Here is a 20782-nt window from a genome sequence, read left to right on the forward strand (position 1 = left end):
ATTTAATGTATAATTAATATGATAAATAACAATGTGTTATATGTTAATTATATAGAAGATATCATTGCTCCTGGGAATCAAAAGACTTATGTAAAACTGTAATGGCGGCATAGAGAAAATGCGGTAAAGTGGAAAAAGCATCAACTTTAGAGTCAGAGATCATGAGATTCAAACCTACTTCTGTCACTTTACTACCTGTGTGACCTTAGGTAAATTACTTAACCATTCCTCATCTGTAAAATGAGGGGGTGGGACTAGTTGACTTCTAAAATCTTTTCTAGTTCTAAGACTATCACCCAAATGACACCATTTTGTCTTTGAAGTCTCTTAGCTCCCCTTTACAAACTTCCTTTTAACCTCTTTCTAGAACCTAATTCTTAAAAGGTCAGTGATCCTTGCATTCAGGAGGAAATGTAACAGATAAGTTGTTAACACCTCAATGTTAGTGGTAAAACAGTCTAATGTGTTACCTCTTTCAGAAAAGAACAGAAGGAAGGCTAACCAAAAGAAGAATATCTAACAGTGAAATTTCAGACACTGTGTCCTGTTGGTTTAGAAGCAATTTTGAGGCATTAGAAACTTTCCTGGGTCACACCATACCAATAACTGCCTAATCCATCTGTATGTAATGACCTTGCTGAGCATAATAGTTGCAATTTTTGATCCTTACTCTGCTTATATTTTTTTCTGACATCATTTGCTTCACCATTTATTTTGCTTAACAGTATCGAGTTTCTAATACTTTTGAAAATGAAATTCTTTACCTGAGCAAACTGTTTCCAAGCACTTGATGAGGTGAGTTTGCCAGCTCCTGGTCTATGCATAGCAGCCAAAGTATAAATTTCTGTGGTAATTTTTTGCTTGGACCTCAGAAGTGCTAGAGTTGTCTTGGTGTTCAATCCTGATGGGTTTGGATTACAGGAACTAATGCACCATGAAGCATAAACCGAGGACTTGAAGGTGGCTTGTTGCACGTAACTGGGTTTTGTATAATTTAAGAAGCACCAACTCACAGTAGTTGTCGTGCGCAAACTAGGGAACTGAAGAATCTGCTGGAAATCTGTCACATCTGTTAGAAGTATAGCTGAGTTTCCCATTTTCCCACTTGGACCAGATCCCATCTGGACCAGCATACCAACAGGGAATTTCTGCTGCTTCCCTTGCTCTTCAAGCTGAGTATCCCCTGGTGGTAAGGATGACCTCTGTGGGCTCATGCTCATGTCAGATGCTGTCTCATCAATATCTAATTCATCTGATGATTCTTTACCTTCAGAAGGGCCACTAGATTTCTGTCCTGGTGGTGTCACACTGAAGCTAGAAAGTTTTTCCCTACTGAGTGGGAATGGCTCACTGGATGGCACACTGGAAGATGGATAATCTTGAGATGAGGAGGGTGACAGTGAAGATAAAGATGATGACCCAGATTGCAAACCATCTTTCGGCTCAGATGCACAGCCTTGTCGAACCAACTGAGGCTTCTGGGGGCGGGAGTAATCCTTCTTGATATCGGAGTTGGTTAGCTCCACAGCGCTCAGCTCCTCAACAATCTGACCATACATTTTCTCTTCCTTGACCCTTTTCTGCTGCTTTGTTTCCATGAAGAGTTCTAAGCTACTTGCAGGAGAAAGCATACGTTTGCTACCACCGAGAGTAGAGGCAGTATCAGAGCTGGAAGCCAAACACAATGGGATCGAGGACTCTAAGCCAAGTGGTAAGGTCTGAGGTACTTTCCAAAGAGGATATGTTTCTAAGCCTGCATGTTGCCCTAACATCTGGGCAATGTTAAAGCCAATTCCCTGCATGGCAGCATTGGTGACTAATGTTCTTTGAGTCATAGTCTCATCCACTTTGCAGATGACAATTGCTGGGCTGTTCTGCCCAAGTATCTGAGAAATGCTGGTGTACATGACACTACCATATGATGGTACATGGGTCTGAATCCTGACAGGAACCACTGTTCCAGGTAATGACTGCACAGGTCCAGAGTTTGGTGAATCAAAGTCAGCCTGGGGATGCTGCTCAGAGGACATCTCAGTGGACTTGATATTATGGTCCGACTGAAACTTTGCAAGAGTATTCTTTGAGTGTTCTCCTGATATTCCTGAATAGTGCAGGTAAGATTGTTCTTTTGTGTGTACATAATCATCAGATTTCTTCCCAAGGTGGTCAACAGTATTCTCTAAGTGATAACTGGCATGAAGTTCTGGCTGGAAGGGGGACTTGCCATAACTTTTCGGTAGCGCAAAGTGAGGCTGAAAATGCCTCTGCAAAGGTTCGGTACATGCCTGCCACCAGAGAGGCTGCTGAGTTGGTAAGTGAACCATACAGACAGTAGGATACTGGAATTGAAACAAGGCATTGTGAATTGGGGGAAATGGGACGTTTTCTTGATGTGCAAATAAGTGTGGCTGTTCTGATGGGTGTTTGCTGGAGATGTAAGGTGCCGGAGGGATTAGGGAAGTTCTCAAAGTTTCCTGACTGTCCATATGCACAGCAGGCTGCTGTGCTAGGTGGGTTGCCCCTGCCCCAAGCTGGTTCCCAGAGTCCTCTGCCAGAATAGGAAGAAGCATCGAGGAAGAATGATGCCAGGCAGATCTGAGACCAGCCTGCATGTGCTCCATCTGTTCCTGCTTTATACCCTGTTCCATGCCTGGCTCAGCCGGAGTGATTTCTGGGAAGCCACTGAAGGAAGCCTGTCGTACCAGGAAGCATTTCTTCCTCTCCCGTGATGGGGACAATGTGGCTGGGGTTGCACCTGCCACAGCAGCATGAGACAGATTCCCATAATCAAAAGACTTACTCCGGATCTCCGGAACTTCAGCTGGGTGAGGACAAGGCATCTGTTCTGAGGAGCAGCGCCTCATCTCCTTTTGGTGGTGATGTCCAGGGACAGACAGTGAGTATGAGCCAGCTGGGACGGTCAAAAACTCTGACTGCTTCCCAAACTCATCCTGTTTGGGAGGTGCCACAAGCTTGAGTGATTCTTCTCTTTCAAAAGACATCGAAAAGCTGGAACTATGGGACAAGTTGCTTTCTTGGCTGGGGCTACGAGAGAGGCTTGTTCCCGTGGATTCAAAGCTAGATTCTCCAGAAGAGTGCTCCATGTCTGCAAGGCGTAAACGTTTCTTTTTCGGTGGTAGTTTTTCAGCAGGAAGCTGGGAAAGAGTTTCACTTCTCTGGGGCCACTGGAATTCTTCAGCAGGCTTCTCTGGCTCCTTACTCTGTACCTCTTTCTCCTTCTCTGGCTTATCGGGCTCTTCAGTAACCCGGATCTCAGGGACCTGGATGTTGTGCTGGCGAACCAACCTGGGCTGCATGTGATAGGACTGCTGATGCTGCTGCTGGGATGAGGGTGGTTTTGCCCTCGTTTCAGTGCCATCCCCTTGCTGGACACGCTCTGGGCTCACAGGGGCTTCTGAAATCTCACTCTCACAAGTCTCAGAAGGTGAACAGGCTTTATCTGGCTGGCCAGTCACAAGGTCTGTGGATTCAGACCTTTCGAATGAATTTGGTCTGCTCAGTGAGTTTGTGTGCTGGATTACAGAAATCACATTTCCAGGAGGTTTCCTATTCGCTGGGTCTGCCATCTTTTCAGTATCTGTGGTTAAGGGCAATTCTTCTGATGAGGTTCCAGGCTGCAGCTGGGGTCTACCTGGTTCAAAACATTCAGAGTGACCATGAGAAGGGTTATCATGCCCAGAGATAGCAAATCCACTTCTCATCCCTTCCTGCATCTGCAATTTGGGATCATAATCTGAAGTCATCATGCCCACTGGAGTGCCCGGGATGCTGCCGCAAATCATTGGGGTATCTTCTTCATCTCCCACACTCTTTTCTTTCCTGCGTTTTCTGGTTTCACACGTGACTCCAAATATGGTTGGTACTACCTGTGATGGCACTGATGGATCCATAAAATATTCCCCTCCGTGTTTTAAGCCACTTAAGCATGAGATATCCCTGAAGCTCTGCTTGGTCACTTCTGATTCTTCCCATTTCCTATAGGACTTCCGACAGACATCATAGTCATACCCAATCCTATCACCAGCCATCAGTTTCTTTTCCCTCATGGATGGGCCCATTTCACCAATCATTCTATTAGAAGCAACACTGATAGATTTTGCTATTCTCCCATGATGTTCCATGTCTATGTGTCCTTCCTGGACTGAGGGCAACTCAAATGCCGCTTGTCGTCTTAACATGCGCTGTGGGGTTATTCCCACAGTTCCTGGATAAAATACATCATCTGAACCAGTCATTCTTTCATCAAATGAGTGGCTCCCTCTCAAAGATGGAGGGAGAGTTAAATTAGTTGCTGAAGAAGTTGGCATGGAGTTGCTTCTAATAAGGGGTGAAGAATCTACAGGTGCTTCTAAAAGAACTGGGGAGCTACCTTGGTGACTCATTGGATAAAGTTTTCCTTCATTTTTGAGAGATCCTGGAATAGTTTGGGATTGTCGGGGCTCAGTATTGAATTTGGTGGATTTCAGAGGACTTGGTTGACTAGGTTCCATAATATCTCCCTTGCTTGGGATCAGCTGTGAAGTGGGATCTTCGACCATTGTGATATCTAGCCTTGTGTTTACATGAGGTAATGGTTCCATTATACTCTTTCTACCCATCATGGTGCGCTCCTGACCAGATGTTGCAACACTAAGTGCATTTCTCGGACTTATCCGACAGTACTTTCCAAAGATGATTTCTTCGTAAGACTTGGCATTTGTGTTTGGGGGGCTTATCTGCTGTTCTGCACTTTCTGAGCGGGAAAAGTAACCAGAATCAGTGCTTCCTTTGCTATGGGGGCTTAGGAGGTTTAGAGATGGCTCAGAGTCTTGTCCTTTTTTCTCAGAAAGTCTTAGTGCAAGTTTCTGTTTAACAGTATGAGAGTCATCTGCTTTAGTACTTAAGGATGAAGTCGGCAGTACATCAGAGCCAATATACTGGGAACTTTCACTAGGTAATGGAATCCCACTTTTGGGAATAATCAAAATGGGCACCTTCATTGGGCCTCCTAAAGGTTCTTCCAAAGACCCATGATAGCCACTTCTACTAGCAATATCCAATGGAATTGATGGTCCTGGACTCAGATTTCCAGGCCGGTCCACAAATAAGGAGCTTTCCTCATCAGTATCTGTGCTCTGTTCACCATCAGAATGTATTTCTGCTTCCACATCAATAAAACCGGCCTCTAGGTCCAATTTAGACACGGCTGACTCCGTGAAAGGGACTAATCCTGCCTTAATTGCATGGGCATGTGATTTCCTGTGCTTGTATAAATTGCTCTTCGTCTTAAAAGAGAAACCACAAGGTACACAAGGGTATGGCCGTTCACCAGTGTGAGACCTAATGTGTTTTTTCAATACACTCGGTTTGGCACAAGCCCTGCTACAGTAGGGGCAAATGTACTTGCCGGGCTTTTTGGGTTTGTGCTCTTTCTTATGAGCATCATCTGATTGTTCTAAACTTTTCTGTGCATATTGGCTATAAGCAGGGTTCAAACTGGGAATCTTTTTTCTGGCAAAGCCTCCACTGTGGCCATGGATGGGAAAAGGAAATAAGTCGTCAGAGGAGATTGACTGCATGTGGCCAGGAAACTGCCATGGGTGATGACCTTCCAGGCTCTGGTGCTGTTTGGTACCACTGTGCATGAACCCCTGTGGCAACGAATGTTGAGGAAAAGAAAGCGAATGTTGGCATGAGTAAGGAGTCGGGCGGTGCGACGGATACGGCTTCTCTACCCCCTGATGCACAGCTTCAGTAGATGATGCCAGTTTCCCAGAACCGTAAAGTTGTGCTGATGCTGTGTTTCCGATTTGCTCAGGATCTATTTGTGGTTGCCTCTGTCCTTCTTGATTGCCAAAAGCGCTCATCTTAACAACAGCTGATTGTTCTTGTCTCCATCTACTCGGTACTTTAGCAGTTTCTCCAGCCCTTGAGGTAACTTTTTGCCCTATAGCTGTGTCCCCAGAGTCCATTTTGTTACACACGGCCTGAAGTGCTAGTTCACTTGAAAGCTGTGCACACACATGGAGTGTGTCCAAAGCTGTGCTTTTCAAATCTTTGTTGCTCCCATTTTTCCAGGGACGCTGAAAATTTACCGGTATCTCTTTCTCCTTGGAGCCTTCTACACAGTAATCTATAGGCATTAGATGGCAATGTCTCTGGGATCGCAAGATAAGACAGTCCTGTTCATTGAAGAAAATTCCATCAGAAAGCTGTGTGAATCTGCAAAGTGTTCATATGGAGTTGAAGTATTTTCTGCTGTGATGAAATATTGGGCTGAAGAATTAGTCTAGCAGGATACTTGTAGATCAGCTAGAGTGAAGTTTCAGTTGCTATTCTCACTAAGATGCAATGACCTGAAGGAAGAGGGGGGAAAACAAAGGGATTGGCATGATAAGCAACTATCTAAAAAACTAAATTAATTTCCAAATGACCAGTTTTAGACTAAAATGGGGGGAACCAAGTTATCTTATTCACATGATTTTGAAAAAAGTTAGTCTTTTCTCAAATGTCTTGAATCTTCAATTATTTTAAATTAATTATATTTAACTTTAATATTAGAATATGAGAGGCAGCCATGGCATGGTGGATAAAAAGCTAAGCTTAGAACCAGAAAGACCTGAGTTCAAGTCCCAGCCGTGACACATACTGTTTATGTGACTCTCTGCAAGTAATTTCTTCTCTAAGGTCTCTAGGCAATACTGTAATACTACAATTTGCAGAAAAGGTGCCAACGTACATTCATAAAGGCAAGTGGGTGGCACAGTGGATAGAATGATGGGCTTAGAGTCAAGAAGATACAAGTTCAAATCTGACCTCAGTCACTGATTATTTGTGCAACCCTGGGAAAGTCATTTTAACTTCTGTCTTCCTCGATGTCCTCAACTGTAAAATCAGGATCATATTGGCATCTACCTCCCAGGGTTGTTGTGAGAATCAAATTCAATATTTGAAAAGTGCTTAGCATAGTGCCTGGCACACTGCAGGTACTAAATAAACACGTATTCTCTTCCTTTCCCATTTCAGAGAGGGAGATCCCTTATTGAGTAATAACCTACATTGATGAAATCGCAGGTCCCGTCCCTATTGAAAATATATTAAAAATCAAATTTAACTTGAAGTTATGAACCTAACTTCCTTCATGTTCACACTTTGAAATATTGCCTTTATTTTGAGCAGAAGCTAGCTTAAAGGAAAACTTATCATGATATCAGTTTTAAAGGAAAGTTTTAACTGCCATAAACCCAAACATATGTATTACTTAGATGTTTTCTATTCAGATTTTAGGATTTCATATGTTTACTGCAATATATCTCCTGTTACCTATAATACCCATAATTGTATGTACATATAAATGCCCAAACGTATATACATACATGTATTTATACAATACATACTTGCATACGCATACACATCCCTTTTTTTTCTTCTTTGGGCGCTTGACCCTCTCTCTCCTTATTTTTAACCTTTCTTTGAATCTCTGCTGCCCACAAACATACCCAGATTTCTTCTATCTTTAAAATACCTTCACTTGGCCCTTACTTCCCCTCAAGCTATTGTCCTATATCTCTCTTTCTTTTCAGAGACAAATACCTAGAAAACAAGAACAAAACTGTCTACATTAATTGTTTCCATGTTTTTACTCCTCAATCATGTCTTATCCCCTTTCAATCTGGTTTTTATCCCTATAATTTAAGTGAAACTTCCCACTTCAAAGTCATCAGTGATGTCTTTATTCATCCTTCTTGACCTCTCTGCAATTTTTGACACTGCCAATCACCACATCCTTCTACGTTTTCATTAGACTACTCAGTTGTGGTTTTCTTCTGATTTGTCCTTCTCAGTCTCCTTTGTGTCCACTATATAGGAATATGTAACCCAGGACTCTGTCCTCAATTCTTTCCTTTTTTTACATTCTCTTGGTAATCTCAACAGCTCCTGTAGGTACAATTGTCACTTGTATGCACATGACTCATATCTACAAGTCTAGCTTTGATTTCTTGCCTGAGCTCTAATCTTATATTTCCAATTAGCTGCTAGCTATTTACACCTGGATATCTTATTGGCATCTCAAATTCATTATGTTCAAAACAAAACTCATTGTCTTTCATCCAAACTGATCCCTCCTCATAGCTTCTCCATTTTGGCCAAGGACAACACCATTCTTCTAGTTTTCCAGGTCTGCAACCTAAGAGTCACCTTCTCATTATTAATTTCTATTATGTTTTCTCAAGTTCTCTCACATTCCATCCTTTTCTCTCTATCCACACCACAATAACCCCAGTTCAGACCCTCATCACCTAGCCTCCTAATAAATCTTATTACCTTGAATCTGTTTCTCTCCAATCCACACAACTGACAAACATATTCCCAAAACACAGGTCTGCCTCTAGGATTAAATACAAAATCTTCTCTTTGTTATTTGAAGCCCTTCACAATGTTGCTGCAATATTTCAAGGCTGACTACACTTTTCTCCCATTTATGCACTCTATGGCCAAGCCAAAGTATCCTACTTGTTCCCAGTATATAACATTGAATCCATCACCTCCATTTCTTTATAAAAGTCATTCACTATGCCTGGAATACTATCTTTCTTTCGTTCTTCTTTTACAGGGCAATGAGGGTCAAGTGACTTGCCCAGGGTCACACAGCTAGTGTCAAGTGTCTGAGGCCAGATTTGAACTCAGGTCCTTCTGAATCCAGGGCCAGTGCTTTATCCACTGTGCCACCTAGCTGACCCTAATACTATCTTTCTTAAACCTCTGACTCTTAGAACTGCTACTTTCCTTCCTGATTTACCTCATTGTTAGTTTCCCCAACCCAAACCCCTTTTAAACAATTTGTATATATCCTGAATTTAATGATCTATGAATACACGGTATTCTCCCCAATTAAAATATAAGCTTCTAGAAGGCAGGAACTGTCTCTTTTCTGATGTATTGTCATTTTCTAACACATAATAGTTGCTGAATAAGTGTCTTATTGATTGATATACAGGAGCACACATGCAAACACAATATATTATAGGAAAATTTTTCTTTTCTTTCTTTCTTTCTTTTTTTTTGGTGGGGCAATGAGGGTCAAGTGACTTGCCCAGGGTCACACAGCTAGCAGGTGTCAAGTGTCTGAGGCCAGATTTGAACTCAGGTATTCCTGAATCCAGGGCTGGTGCTTTATCCACCGTGCCACCTAGCTGCCCCATGGAAATTTTTGCAATGTTTTTTGAAAGGAGAGAGTTTACTTTTCCTGGAACAAAAGAAAAGAAAATCTAAGGAAATTTACCTATGGGATTTCAGGATTTTAGGTATTATGAGAAACTAAAGGTAGGACAAAGATTCATGTTTAAATAATTAAAATTCTTACCTGCATATTTTAGAGTTGTAATGTTCATGATTGTCTTGTTGCTTCCTAGGAACAAAATAGATATGATTAGGAAATATCATCCAAGTTGTTCAAGGCATGAGTATATAATAACTTACTTGAAAATTAAATTTGTAAGCATGGACTGCTGACAGAACTTTAACCACTTAAGGCAACATAAAATTATTTTAAAAATATATCTCTTGATTTCTATAATCAAACATCAGTAAAGCTCACATAGAAAATATTTCTAAGAATGACTTTTAAAAGTCACTATAGTTTGTAGATTTAGATTACTACAACTGAACTTTGTACTACTATTCAAATAAACTAATAGTTACCCTAGGAATGGTAGTGATAGACAATAAAGATTTTGCTACAGAATACCTCACATTGCCAGACCAAACAATCTTACTGCAGAAAATAGTCCTATGTCCCTCATTTCTATATTGTCCTTTACCAAAAATAAAAATCTGCTGTTATGATAAAAATACATACAGGATAAAAGAAAAATATTATAGGTGATAGAAATTCTCTGAAGAGAAAATTACAAGATGCCCAATCTTTACATTAAGAAGAGCATCACCTCTAAGTAGATTTCTTCCAACTAAGACAGCAGAGCACAATGAGTTCAAAAACTAGCTGAACAAGAAACACAGGAATTTCAACTAGATGCCCAAAACTTTAAGATATGATTCTTTTTTTTTCTAGTCTTTCCCAATACTCCACAAGAGTATACCACTCATTGTGGAACTGAATTTGTGTTTTCAGAACACCAAAAATAGTCCTTTCTACACATCAATCAATAAATCAACAAATATTTGGTCAAGGCCATGCCAAATTTTTGAACATAAGCTCCTTGGTGGCTATCGGCTTAGTACATTTTTTTTTTATCCTTAGCACCTGGCACAGTGACTTGCACATAGTAGGCACTGATAAATGTTCAGTGAATAGAAATAAGCAAAACGACTACTGAGGCTCCTTCCAAATCTGAAATTTTGTGAAAATATGTGCATCATGCAGACACAGAAGGTACTGGTACCACCTGACATTTGGAAGTTAAAGGGGAAAACCCAGTATTTTCAATAGTATAGTTAACAAAATTCATTGCTATTCTACCTTAATTTGAAATATAGGCACCACCAAAAAAAATAAATTAAAATGTAATTTCATCTGGGTGAGGACCATGGGTTAGGAAAATAAAAGTAATTTGTATGAAACACCAAAGCACCTAATGATAGTCACATGAAATGATGATAATAGACATTACTAACATTTGTATAGAACCTCAAAATTTGAAAAGTTCTTTATATATATATTATTTCATTTGGGCATTACAACAACTTTATAAGCAATTGTTGTTATTATCTTCATTTTATAGTTGAGGACACAGTCTCAAAGGCAAAAAAGTTTCCAAAAGTCATATACCTGGTAACTACCAGGGATGGAATTTGAACCCCAAGATTCTATCCACTGACTCTCATGCTCATCTCGTGGAAAAGAATAATACAAGTGTATTCAGCACATCTGAAGGGATGTGTTCTGTTTGGGGAGTTACATTTTAAGAGGAACATTGACAAATCAGAGTGTACCCAGGAAAGAGGGACCAGAATATCAAGGGAGTCTGGAAATCATGTAATTTGAAGGCGTTGGATATGTTTAGTTTTTTTTTCTTTTTTTTTTTTCAATGAGGGCTGAGACATGTCCAGGGTCACACAGCTAGTAAGTGTCAAGTGTCTGAGGCCGGATTTGAACTCATATCCTCCTGAATCCAGGGCCAGTGCTTTATACACTACGCCACCTAGCTGCCCCTGGATATATTTAGTTTTGAGAAGACTAAAGGGAGACATGATTGATACATATCTTCAAATATTTTACAGACTTTCACAGAGAAGAAAAAAAATCTGTTCTTAAAGAACTCTTATTCTGGAGGGAGCATCAATGGGTGGAAGTTATAAGTAGATAGACTTAGGCTCACTATAAGAAATAGCTTGTTAACAATTAGAGTGGTTCAACAGTGTAGTGAGCTGCCTCAGTATGCAATGTGTTCAATCAGAGATTAGATGATGATCTTTATGGATATTAGAGAAAGAATTTCTACATTGGATTGGAAGACGAATTAATAATAATAGCAAAACAATAATAATATTTAACTTTGCTGCAAAGTTTACAAAGTACTATTTATACAAAAATTCATACATGTATATTTTATTTGATGCTTACAATGACTCTTTAATGTAGATGCTTTATTATTACCTCCATTATGCCAATTAGGAAACTGAGGTTAAGAAGTGAAGAGATCTATCTGTCCAGGATCTCATAGATAGTAAGTATCTGAGGCAGGAGTTTGAGAACTCAAGCCCTCCTTATTCAAAGAGCAGAACTCTATCTACTAGGTTATCTAACAGCCCTTAAAGTTTCTTTCAACTCTAGTAATCCATAACTGGCCCAAACTATATTAACTAGGAACCTCACTTAACTGGAATTTTCATTGCACCTAGCTTTTAGGGAAAAGGGGGCAAATCAAAAGAAAACAATTATCAAGGATCTAGTAAGAAACAATTGTACTTGATTTAGTATAGACTCAACCTACCTTCTACAAGTATAAGTATAATTCCATATAAGGAAGATTGGTATGCAGATTGCAACCAATCAACAAATGTTCATTAAGTGCTTATTATGTACCAGGCATTATCCTATGTGGTCAAGACACATGTACAAATAGTGAAACCGTCCTTACTCTTTACATTCTAATAGGGGAGGGAACACAACAAATGTATACACACACATACACATAAATACAAAGTGAATAAATGCAAATATAAATCATTAAATACACAATTCTCTGAGGGGGAGGGTACTGGTAGTTGAAGGGAACAGTAAATGCTTTATGCAGAAAATAGCATTTGACTTGTGCCTTAAAGAAAAAGAGGTGGAGGTAAAGTGAATGTGCATTCCAGGCATTTGGGAAATCCAGCTCAAAGGCATGGGGATGGGAGGTGGAGTATCCTGTGAGGAACTGGGAAGATAGATCCAGTTTGACTGGATTAGTACAGAAGGGAAGATAATGGTCAATGAGTCTGGAAAGATTATTTGAGTAACAGTTGTGTAGTGATTTAAAAGCTAAGGAAATGAGTATATATTTGATCCTAGAGACAAGAGGCAGCCACTTGAGTTACCTAAGTAAAGGAGTCACATGTCCAAATCTGCACTCAAGGAAAATTACTTTGGCAGAAGTGCACAGGACAGACTGGAGTGAGGAAAGACTTGAGGCATGGAGACCAGGAATCTGTTGCAGTAATCTAGGCAAGGAACCATGAGTACTTGAAATAAGGTGATAACCATGTGATCTGAGAGAAAAGGTTGGATGTCAGAGATAATATGAAGGTAGAAATGGAAAGATTTAGCAACTGATTCAATATGTGGGCTAAAGGAAAATGAGGAGTCCAAGATAATGCCAAGTTTACAAACCTCACAGGATGGCAGGATAGTGGGACCTTTGATAGAAACAGGGAAGTTTGGAAATGGGGCAGAAGTTCAGGGGGAAAGATAATGAGTTCTGTCTGAAATATGTTGAGTTAAAGATGTCTCTAGGGTAGCCACTTCAAAATGTCTAATAAGGAATTGGTGATGTAGGAGTGAGGCTAAGGATGTGATGCAGAAGCTCAGGAAAGTGATTAGAGCTGGATGTATGGATCTGGGAATCAACTGCTAAACCAATGGAAGCTGTCAAGGTAGGCAAGAGTTAGAGTGTAAAGGAAGAGAAAAAAGCCTAAGAAAGAATCTTGAGGAATACCCATAGTTACAGATGACAAGTAGATAAAGATGTTGATCTACCAGAGGAGACCAAGAAGAAAGGGGCAGACAGGTAGGACCATCAAAGGCACTTCAGAATTTTAAATGAAGGAAAAATGAAATGTTCTTTAATATATTGTCATTTATGGGTCAGCTGAGTGGCACAGTGGATAAAGCACTGGCCCTGGATTCAGGAGGACCTGAGTTCAAATCCATCCTTAGACACTTGACACATACTAGCTGTGTGACCCTCAGAAAGTCACTTAACCCTCATTGTCCCACAAAACAAAAACAAAACAAACAAAAACAGGGGGCAGCTAAGTGGCGCAGTGGATAAACCATCAGCCCTGGATTCAGGCGTACCTGAGTTCAAATCTGGCCTCAGACACTTGACACTTACTAGTTGCATGACCCTGGGCAAGTCACTTAACCCTCATTGCCCCACCCAAAAGAAAAAGGGGGCAGCTAGGTGGCGCAGTGGATAGAGCACTGGCTCTGGATTCAGGCGAACCTGAGTTCAAATCCAGCCTCAGACACTTTACACACTTACTAGCTCCGTGATCCTGGGCAAGTCACTTAACCCCAATTGCCTCACCAACATATATATATAGTCATTGTGGGGAAAAGGCATTATGTAATCATCAGAAATCAAGCAGAACATTAAATTACCTAGACTATCAATTCCCTTAGAATTTTTCCAGGTTTCTAGAATAGTAAAAATAAAAGTTATGACAAGGGGAATAGAGACTTTAAAATAAAAGGAAAGTTATATCAGCAGCTCGGTTCTATGTTTATCATCTCGATACACAATCAATAATCTACCTTTTCCCCATGCTTTCATTGACTGGATTCTATCTTTGTATCTTTATCCAAGGAGTGACATTATTTTTTTTTACAGGTTGAGTTATTAAAGTAGTAATGAATTCATCTCTCTGGGATTTTACACTAAGAAATTTTCCTACATCTGACTTTTTCTCTGAAATGAATGTATTACAGGAAATATTTGAAATCAAATCCTTGACAATATTTTTTACATATGTGTTAACTTCTGGCTGGAATCAATTCTTTATAATGATGAAAGGAAATCTACTTAAAATGACCCATTACTATAACAACAGTAGCAAATGGATAAGAAGATCTGCTTTCTGTTACTAAGATAATTCTGAAAAAATATGAAGTTCTGTCTTTCCTAAACCAGGAATTACAACCAGGTTGTCACATTATATCAGTAAGCAATGTTACATTCAATTCAACTCAAGAAATAATTTAAATGCCTTCTATATTCAAGGTACTGGGCTAGGCATTGAGAGTATAAAGACAAAGATAAAATTGTTCCTGCCCTGAAGGACCTTACTTTCTTTTGAGTGATTCTGCATTTTATTTCAACAAAGTTCTTAAGCATGGGGATAATATTAGGAAATTAGGAGTCACTTTTACATCAGAGGTATTTTTTAAGTCAAAATTTGAAACAAATAATACATGATTCTTTTCAATGTTATCCTTGGGGTCTGTATTTGAACTGTTACCTATGTAACAACTTTCATTTAATTTGTCCCTAGGAACTTTTGAAGTGTACTCTGAAGGTGGGAGCAGAGTAGTTTGGAGGAATTTTAACAGACAATAATAGTAAACCATTAAAAATATAGATGTTCTTTTTAGATGCTAATCTATAATTCTGTTATTCTGAAATATAAAAAATAGAATTCAGCATCTCATAAATTACAAATATCTGATTGCATTACACATGCTTTTCTACATGCAAAGTAGAAATCAGGGATGGAAAAAAACTGTGTTGCTGTCATATCTTAAAGAAAGTGTTAGCATTTTATCAAAGGCTCCTCTTGTTTTAGAGACACATTTTCTTTTTTCTGATCTGATTTTGTTTCAAGTTCACCATTATTAAACTATAGTGAAGAATCTGGGATTTTATTCAAATCTCTGAACCTTCCAACAAATAGTGTAAATTCCTAAGCTTATATGGTATTGGTATAAATGGATGGGTGGCTAATGATTTGCATATGTTTCAAAGAGTTATATGGAATGCATTTTTATATTCAACTCACAAGAAGGTAATTGAATTTTTACTAAAATGAGAGGGGGATAAGGATTTATTAAATACCTACTATGTGCCAGACAGAGCTAGGTGATTTACAAATATTATCTCAATTGAGTAATGGTTCCATTAGGAGCTCAAAGATAGCACGGACCATCAGTTATACTATTGTGTAAAAATTTGGGGCTAATTTTGTTGCTCCTCTTCTATTTTTTCAAGGTCCTACATCAATCATAGTCCTATGCTCAAATGCATTTAATTAGACTTAGATCACTTTCCATGTCTTCTAAATGAATATGAAATTATAAATGAATATGAAATTATAAAAATAATGTTTATATGTTTCCTAATGAATTGATATTTGGTGAGGGGAGGAGGGAAATGAAACACTAGAGAAATTTTCATACAAAAAACCCTACCAAAATGATAGAGATGAAAATTTTACTTTAAAACTTCAGGAATTTTTAATTACATTAGTTGAGTTTTGAAGCATTTTCTCCATCAATGCAGCTTTAAACTGCCCTAGTAGATGATCCTCACAGGCTATTGCAGCTAAAAGAATTCATCTACCTTTGGAGATGGGCCTTCTTGCCAAATTTGATTGGTTGGGGGAGGACAGAGGCTCAAAATGGCAGACACAGTCTGTCATTAGGCCATACTCAAAGACTATGTAACTTAGTAGGTAGGACCTCCCAGTATTTATATTATTTTAGAATAATCTTCAAGAACCAAATCATTACTATACTATGAATGATGAAACATCTGAGTATATGGTGGAAGATGCCAATTTTATTCAATGAAATATCTTTTTTTTTTGACAGAAACAAAAACAAAATATTTTTGCCACTTATTTTTATTAAACAGTCAAGAAATGGTTGATCACACTCAAAATTAAAAATTTTCCTAATTTCTCTTAAGGGATATGAAAAGAGCAAAACATTTTACTATAAGCAAACCAAACATGGTTTTGGAGACCACCAGGGAGCTGTTTTCTTCTACAAACATTTCCATGGGGACATTTTGGGGCACATAGTCAAATAGGCAAAAGTAACTAACTATTATTGTGCCTATTGCAACTGTCTTAGGAGCATGTGTGATAAAATATTATACCTTTTGCCTCGATTTCCATTGTCATCATACTCAGGGAGTTGAAAATGTTTCCTTTCTATCATGACTAGCATTCATTAAGTTAGAAAATAATATAGACTTTCCCATAGAGTCAAAAGGGAAGAAAAGTGGTTATTACCTAAAAACATGACTTGTCCTAATCCTTGGTCTCACCCCAAATCGCTGTTATTTGGCAACCCAGTTAAATAGTTTCTGCTTGTAAAGAATGTGCTGAAATGTCTTTGGCCTATCAACCTTTAGATGGGTTTCTTCAGAGAGGGAACTAGTTTCAACAGGGAAGGACAGCTATTTTCTGCTAATAAAGATATTCAGAGTTAGAGAGCTGTAAGAAGATCATTGGTGAGTGTATTCTGAATGAGCAACAGGACTTGTTTTTAATTGATTTCTTTGGATTAGATTTGAATGAAAGATTGTGTTAATTCAAGCTGTTGTCCATCTGGAAATTTTAACAAGCCTAGAAATTCTTTAGAAAAACAGTGTCTCAAGGAGTAAAAAATATACCTTAGGAAACAGAGTGGTGGAAATATTCAAGTAAGCATAAAATGGGAACAGCCTGAGTAATAATGGTTTGAGATGACTGTTCAAACCTGTATTCTTTTGTCTTCGTAAGTTAAATAATAAAATATGACAGGCAATTGGAATGGCCCTGCAGTTTTCTTTAATAGATGTTGGTTGCGGTGCAGTTACAAATTTTGCTATATTAAGAATCAAATAAATTCTGAGAGATAGTTTTTTTTTCTCTCTGAAAAATGTTGCAAATCACTTAAGATAGTTTAAGGAAACACAGAAATCTGAGAGCAATATTATTTTAATAGTGACCATTACCCCAGGATTATCCACTCAAAAATATATAATTATTTCCTGCCTCACTACCACTTATAGTGTACATATTTGAACCAAAGGGGGAAAAAAATCTAGCAAAACCAACCAAACAAACAAAAAACCCAACAACTCATCAGTGTCAAAGTTCCACTCAATACACTTATTTCCACAAGATGAGTATTTAAAACAAACAAAATGCCTGAGAGCCAAATTCGTCTTAAATTGCTAATTTTTTTTGTAAAAGTTCCCTTACCAACTGTAGTTCTCCCCTGAAATGAACATACCAATAGCATAAGAAGAGTACTTTATGGTACAAACAATTACATTGGGAAACTGAGACATTTCTAGAGTGAAGTAAAGATGGTGTGAAAATATCTAGCTAATTTGGGACCATTTTAAAATCTGATTGCAATATCTCACTGTGATAGAAGCAGCAAAATGAACAATCATTTGTATATTTGTGAGAGGTATTTATGACTTACTTCGAGTGAAGCACATTCTTCATTTTGAATATTCTTGCTAATGTTTTATCAGAAATTTTGAGTTATATTCTTAAATATGGTTTTATTGAATACAGAGGTCAAATAATTTTCTTCCTAATAGAACTTATTTCTCATTTATAACATAAACAAGATTTATGATGAAACCTAGATCTAAAAGAGATGTTAGAGAGTAGCTTCTAATGAGGCCCTTTCATGTTTGAAATACTAAAACTTTTTAGGTAAGGTCTCAGAAGGACCCACCTTATTTCCAGTTGTGCTAACTCTTTCCAGTACACTTTACTCTTTAGGGCTAGAAATAGTGTTTAAAGGAGAAACACTAATTAGTATGAAATAGTAATATGACAGCTATGAAAAAATGGATAAGGGACCGAACACTTTGAATTAACACAATCTTTCATTCAAATATGATACAAATAATTCAATTAAAGGCCAGTCCTATATTGCATTCAAAACATACCCAACAATCTTCTTCTTCTTCTTTTTTTTTGGTGGAGCAATAAGGGTAAAGTTACTTGCCCAGGGTCACACAGCTAGTAACTGTCAAGTGTCTGAGGCAGGATTTGAACTCAGGTCCTCTTGAATCCAGGGCCATTGCTTTATCCACTGCACCACCTAGCTGCCCCCATCAATCTTCTTCTTAAAGACACTTTTTTTTTAAAGTTTTAAGGGGACAAGAAAAATAAAAACACCCGAATCTCCCACAAATTGGTTGATTTATTATCTGTTTACAACATTGTCAATTGTTCCAGATAAGTTATTAATGCAAACTATAAAAACATGTTGCCAACCAAAAGCAGAGAATACATGATAATGAAACCATGCTATCAATGCTACTTCATCTGAACATTCAAAATGCCTGCAAGAATTAATTAGTTTGCTCTAAAAACATTTTTATTCTCTTCTGCACATCACTGTAGCAACATCTCAGGACACCCTGTTCAATTTGAGATGTGAATCATTACAAGCTAGCATGCCCACTTGGTTCCTCAAAAGACACAAAAGGTGTAAAAATAGCTTGTGCAAATGAAGCATGTACAGCGTCAGCAGCCAGATGAACGTGGGTAGTCAGATAAGGTGCTGCTGCTGCAAAGGGCAAATTATTAAGAGAATGCTTGTCTTTGAAAAAAATCAGCTTTGTTCTTCATGCCTTAAATCAACCATTTGCAGAGCTTCAGAATGACACCTGACAAGCTCTTCTCTTGCTATAATGACAAAGCTGATGCAAGCCAGGGAAGTCAAGGTTCCAAGATACTGAAGGTAGCAGTGTCTTAAAAACCCAAATGTAGGGCAGCTAGGTGGCTCAGTGAATAAAGCAACAGCCTTGGATTCAGGAGGACCTGAGTTCAAATCCAGCCTCAGACACTTGACACTTACTGGTTGTGTGACCCTGCGCAAGTCATTTAACCTCCATTGCCCTGCAAAAAACAAAACAAAACAAAACAAAACAAAACAAAACAAAACAAAACAAAACAAAACAAATGAAGATCAATGATGAAACAAACTTTCCAACTTCCTGACAGAAAGGTGAAAGATTTAGGGTACAGAATGAGACAAATTTATTTTTGTATACATTCGATAAAGGAATTTTTTTGCTTGACTATGTATATTTGTTATAAGGAATTTATTTTTCTTTTGTCTTTCTTCAATGGGGTGGTAGGAGAAAAAGTTGATTCTGTTCATAAATCTTTTTTTTTGAAATAGAGAAGTAAGAGAGGTGATACAGATATGTTGCATGCACTTTCAGACGAGGTCATTGTATTATTAGTTTTAGTTAATTGATATGCTGTTATAAGAGACCTCTCACAGAGTGAGAGTGATTGTAAATGTAATGAAAAACAAAATACATCAATATAACTTCAATAAAAGTGAAAAGCATAAGCTCTATAATTAGCTAGGATCATATGCTATGTATGTATGTATATAGATGTCTGCATATAGGTGTATCCATATATATAATGTGTATATATGTACATATGTATATATATACACCTTCTTAGCAACCTATTTCAATTCAAATTCCATGTCCAATTTTTTTCACAATATCATATTAACTTTCAAACTTGTCCCTGAGATACCACTTTATTGAAAGCCTGTTCCTCTACCATGTAGAAGGTTGAGGGAGTTTCAGCTTCTAAATGACCCAGCAATACCACTACTAGATCTGTTTCCAAAGATGATTAGGGAAAAAGGAAAAGAATCTATATGTTCTAAAATATTTTTAGCAGCTCTTTTTGTGTTAGCAAAAAATGACTAAGTAAATGTTATATTATTGTGATGGAATACTATTGTGTACAAGAAATGATGCACTTGATGATCTTAGAAAAACATGTATAGACTTAAATGAAATAATGAAGAGTGAAATGAGCAGAACCAAGAGAATATTGTATATAATAACAACAATATTGTTTTAAGAATAACTTTGAGCAACTAAGTAATTTTGACTATTGCAAATATCTAAATTAACTATAAAGGACCTATGAAGGAAGATGCTATCTATACCCAGAGAAAGATCTGATAAATAGAGTATGTATAGAATGATTTCTATATACATATTTCTATACATATTTTGAATATATACATATAAACACATACATCTTTGTGTCTAATGGTAGCCATTTGGGGAGAGGGAAGAAAAAGGGGAAAGTTGCATGATAACTTTTATTATACATTTAATAGCAAGTTGTATGTAATAGATTTTCAGTTTCATGTGCAATCATCTTTTTTTCCTATTCTACTATGTTATGGAAAAAACTTGTTTTATTTCTTAAGTTTAGAATAAAATAATTTTTTTAAAAAGACATACCTTCTTTGTAGGTACATTTCTGCTATTAAAGTATTATGATGGGGGCAGCTAGGTGGTACAGTGGATAGAGCACCAGCCCTGGATTCAGGAGGACCTGAGTTCAAATCCTGTCTCAGACACTTAACACTTACTATCTGTGTGACCCTGGGCAAGTCACTTAACCCCAATTGCCTCACCAAAAAACAAAACAAAACAAAACAAAAAAGTATTATGATGGAGTGAGGTAGCCTGGCACAGTGGAGAGCTGGCCTCAAAGCCCAAAAGATGTGAGTTCAATCGCTGTCAAGTCAGTTCCCAGTGTTCCAGACAACTTTCTA

General features: G+C 38.0%; 1 protein-coding gene across 12 annotated transcripts in view; it reads right to left on the reverse strand.

The window, feature by feature from the left end:
• The window catches only part of HIVEP2 (HIVEP zinc finger 2), a 284997-nt gene that overhangs the window by 21024 nt on the left and 243191 nt on the right, over positions 1-20782 (reverse strand). For all 12 annotated transcript variants that reach the window (XM_043999699.1, XM_043999695.1, XM_043999693.1 and 9 more), the window contains 2 exons: positions 9365-9409; positions 765-6356 (listed from right to left, as the gene is read on the reverse strand). In XM_043999699.1, coding sequence (XP_043855634.1) covers positions 765-6143 — 5379 coding nt within the window. In that variant the 5' untranslated portion in view covers positions 6144-6356; positions 9365-9409. The remainder of the gene's footprint in view (positions 1-764; positions 6357-9364; positions 9410-20782) is intronic.

Source organism: Dromiciops gliroides, chromosome 4, assembly GCF_019393635.1.
Source record: "Dromiciops gliroides isolate mDroGli1 chromosome 4, mDroGli1.pri, whole genome shotgun sequence".
In the NCBI taxonomy this organism is placed as follows: domain Eukaryota; kingdom Metazoa; phylum Chordata; class Mammalia; order Microbiotheria; family Microbiotheriidae; genus Dromiciops; species Dromiciops gliroides.